This window comes from Penaeus vannamei, chromosome 8 (genome assembly GCF_042767895.1).
Source record: "Penaeus vannamei isolate JL-2024 chromosome 8, ASM4276789v1, whole genome shotgun sequence".
Taxonomy (NCBI): domain Eukaryota; kingdom Metazoa; phylum Arthropoda; class Malacostraca; order Decapoda; family Penaeidae; genus Penaeus; species Penaeus vannamei.
Genome location: NC_091556.1, coordinates 44,645,591 through 44,648,090, shown reverse-complemented (window position 1 = coordinate 44,648,090; position 2,500 = coordinate 44,645,591). Strand labels below are relative to the sequence as shown.

The 2,500-nt window shown below is 55.5% G+C and overlaps 1 protein-coding gene across 3 annotated transcripts in view; it reads left to right on the top strand.

Moving 5' to 3' along the window:
• Positions 1–2,500, top strand: part of LOC113813769 (KH domain-containing, RNA-binding, signal transduction-associated protein 2) — a 36,827-nt gene that overhangs the window by 30,288 nt on the left and 4,039 nt on the right. For all 3 annotated transcript variants that reach the window (XM_070124729.1, XM_070124730.1, XM_070124728.1), the window contains exon 6: positions 2,057–2,124. In XM_070124729.1, the coding sequence (XP_069980830.1) occupies positions 2,057–2,124 (68 nt within the window). The remainder of the gene's footprint in view (positions 1–2,056; positions 2,125–2,500) is intronic.

Genomic DNA, 2,500 nt, shown 5'->3' with positions numbered 1-2,500 from the left:
ATCACCACCACAACCCCTCATCACCACCACAACCCCTCATCACCACCACAACCCCTCATCACCACCACAACCCCTCATCACCACCACAACCCCTCATCATCACCACAACCCTCACAACCCCTCATCACCACCACAACCCTCACAACCCCTCATCACCACCACAACTTCTCACAACCCCTCAACACCACCACAACTCCTCACAACCCCTCATCACCCACCACAACCCTCACAACCCCTCATCACCACCACAACCCTCACAACCCCTCATCACCACCACAACTCTCACAACCCCTCATCACCACCACAACCCTCACAACCCCTCATCACCACCACAACCCTCACAACCCCCCATCACCACCACAACCCTTCACCACCACAACCCCTCATCACCACCACAACCCTCACCTTTTTCACAACCCCTATCAACACCACAACCCATCATCACCACCGCAACCCTCACAACCCCTCATCACCACCATAACCCTCACAACCCCTCATCACCACCACAACCCATCATCACCACCACAACCCTCACAACCCCTCATCACCACCACAACCATCACCTTTTTCACAACCCCTTTCAACACCACAACCCATCATCACCACCACAACCCCTCATCACCACCGCAACCCTCGCAACCCCTCATCACCACCATAACCCTCACAACCCCTCATCACCACCACAACCCATCATCACCACCACAACCCTCACAACCCCTCATCACCACCACAACCATCACCTTTTTCACAACCCCTTTCAACACCACAACCCATCATCACCACCACAACCCCTCATCACCACCGCAACCCTCGCAACCCCTCATCACCACCATAACCATCACAACCCCTTATCACCACCACAACCCTCACAACCCCTCTTCACCACTACAACCCCTCATCACCACCACAACTCTCACAACCCCTCATCACCACCACAACCCTCACAACCCCTCATCACCACCACAACCCTCACAACCCCCCATCACCACCACAACCCTCACAACCCTCATCACCACAACCATCACAACCCCTCATCGCCACCACAACCATCACAACCCCTCATCACCACCACAATCATCACAATCCTCATCACCACCACAACCATCACAACCCCTCATCACCACCACAACCATCACAACCCCTCACCACCACAACCTCTCATCACCAAAACAACCCCTCATCACCACGACCCCTCATCACCACCACAACCCCTCATCACCAAGACCCTCACAACCCCTCATCACCACAACAACACCTCACCACCACAACTCCATCACCACCACAACCCCTCACCACCACAACCCTCACAACCCCTCATCACCACCACAACCCTCACAACCCCTCATCACCACCACAACCCTCACAACCCCTCATCACCACAACCCTCACAACCCCTCATCACCACCAAGATCCTCACAATCCATCATCACCAGCACAACCCACCATCACCACCACAACCCTCGCCACCACAACCCCTCATCACCACCACAACCCTCACAACTCCTCATCACCACCACAACCATGTCACTGTCCACTCTTTTTAAACCATGTCACCACCGCCACAAACCCTCATCACCACCCTCACAACCCCTCATCACCACCACAACCCTCACAACCCCTCATCACCACCACAACCCTCACAACCCCTCATCACCACCACAACCCTTCACCACCACAACCTCTCATCACCACCACAACCCTCACAACTCCTCACCACCACAACTCCTCACCACCACAACCCCTTACCACCACAACCCTCACAACCCCTCATCACCACCACAACCCTCACAACCCCTCATCACCACCACAACCCTCACAACCCCTCATCACCACCACAACTCTCACAACCCCTCATCACCATCACAACCCTCACAACTCCTCATCACCATCACAACCCCTAATCACCACCACATCCCCTCACCACCACCACAACCCAACACTGTCGTCACTCCTTTCACAACCCATGTCACCACCGCCACAACCCCTCATCACCACCACAACCCTCACAACCCCTCATCACCACCACAACCCAACACTGTCATCACTATTATCACAGGTACGGGATGTATGATCACCACATGACAGAGCTGCCTATCACAGATGGGGTTGGAGAAGATGTCTCAGGTTAGTATGTTAGTCAAGAGAATTAGCATTTGCATGTTGGTCGTTCGGTAGTTAGTGTTGGAGGATTGGGGGGGAAGGGGGGAAGGGGGAAGGAGGGAGGGGAAGGGGGAGGAGGGGGTAGGGGGAGGGAGGGGTGGGAGGGAAGGGGAAGAGGGGAGGGAAGGAGGGAGGGGTAGGGAGGGAGGGGGTAGGGGGAAGGGGGAAGGGAGGGAGTGGGGGTAGAGGGGGAGGGGGTAGAGGGGAAGGGGGAGGAGGGGAGGAGGGAGTGGGGATGGGAGGGATGGGGGGAAGAAGAGGGAAGAGGGGAAGAGAGAACAAGGGAAAGAAAGAGAGGAAAAGGAGGAAAAAGGAAAAGAGGGGAAATGGGGGAGAAGGA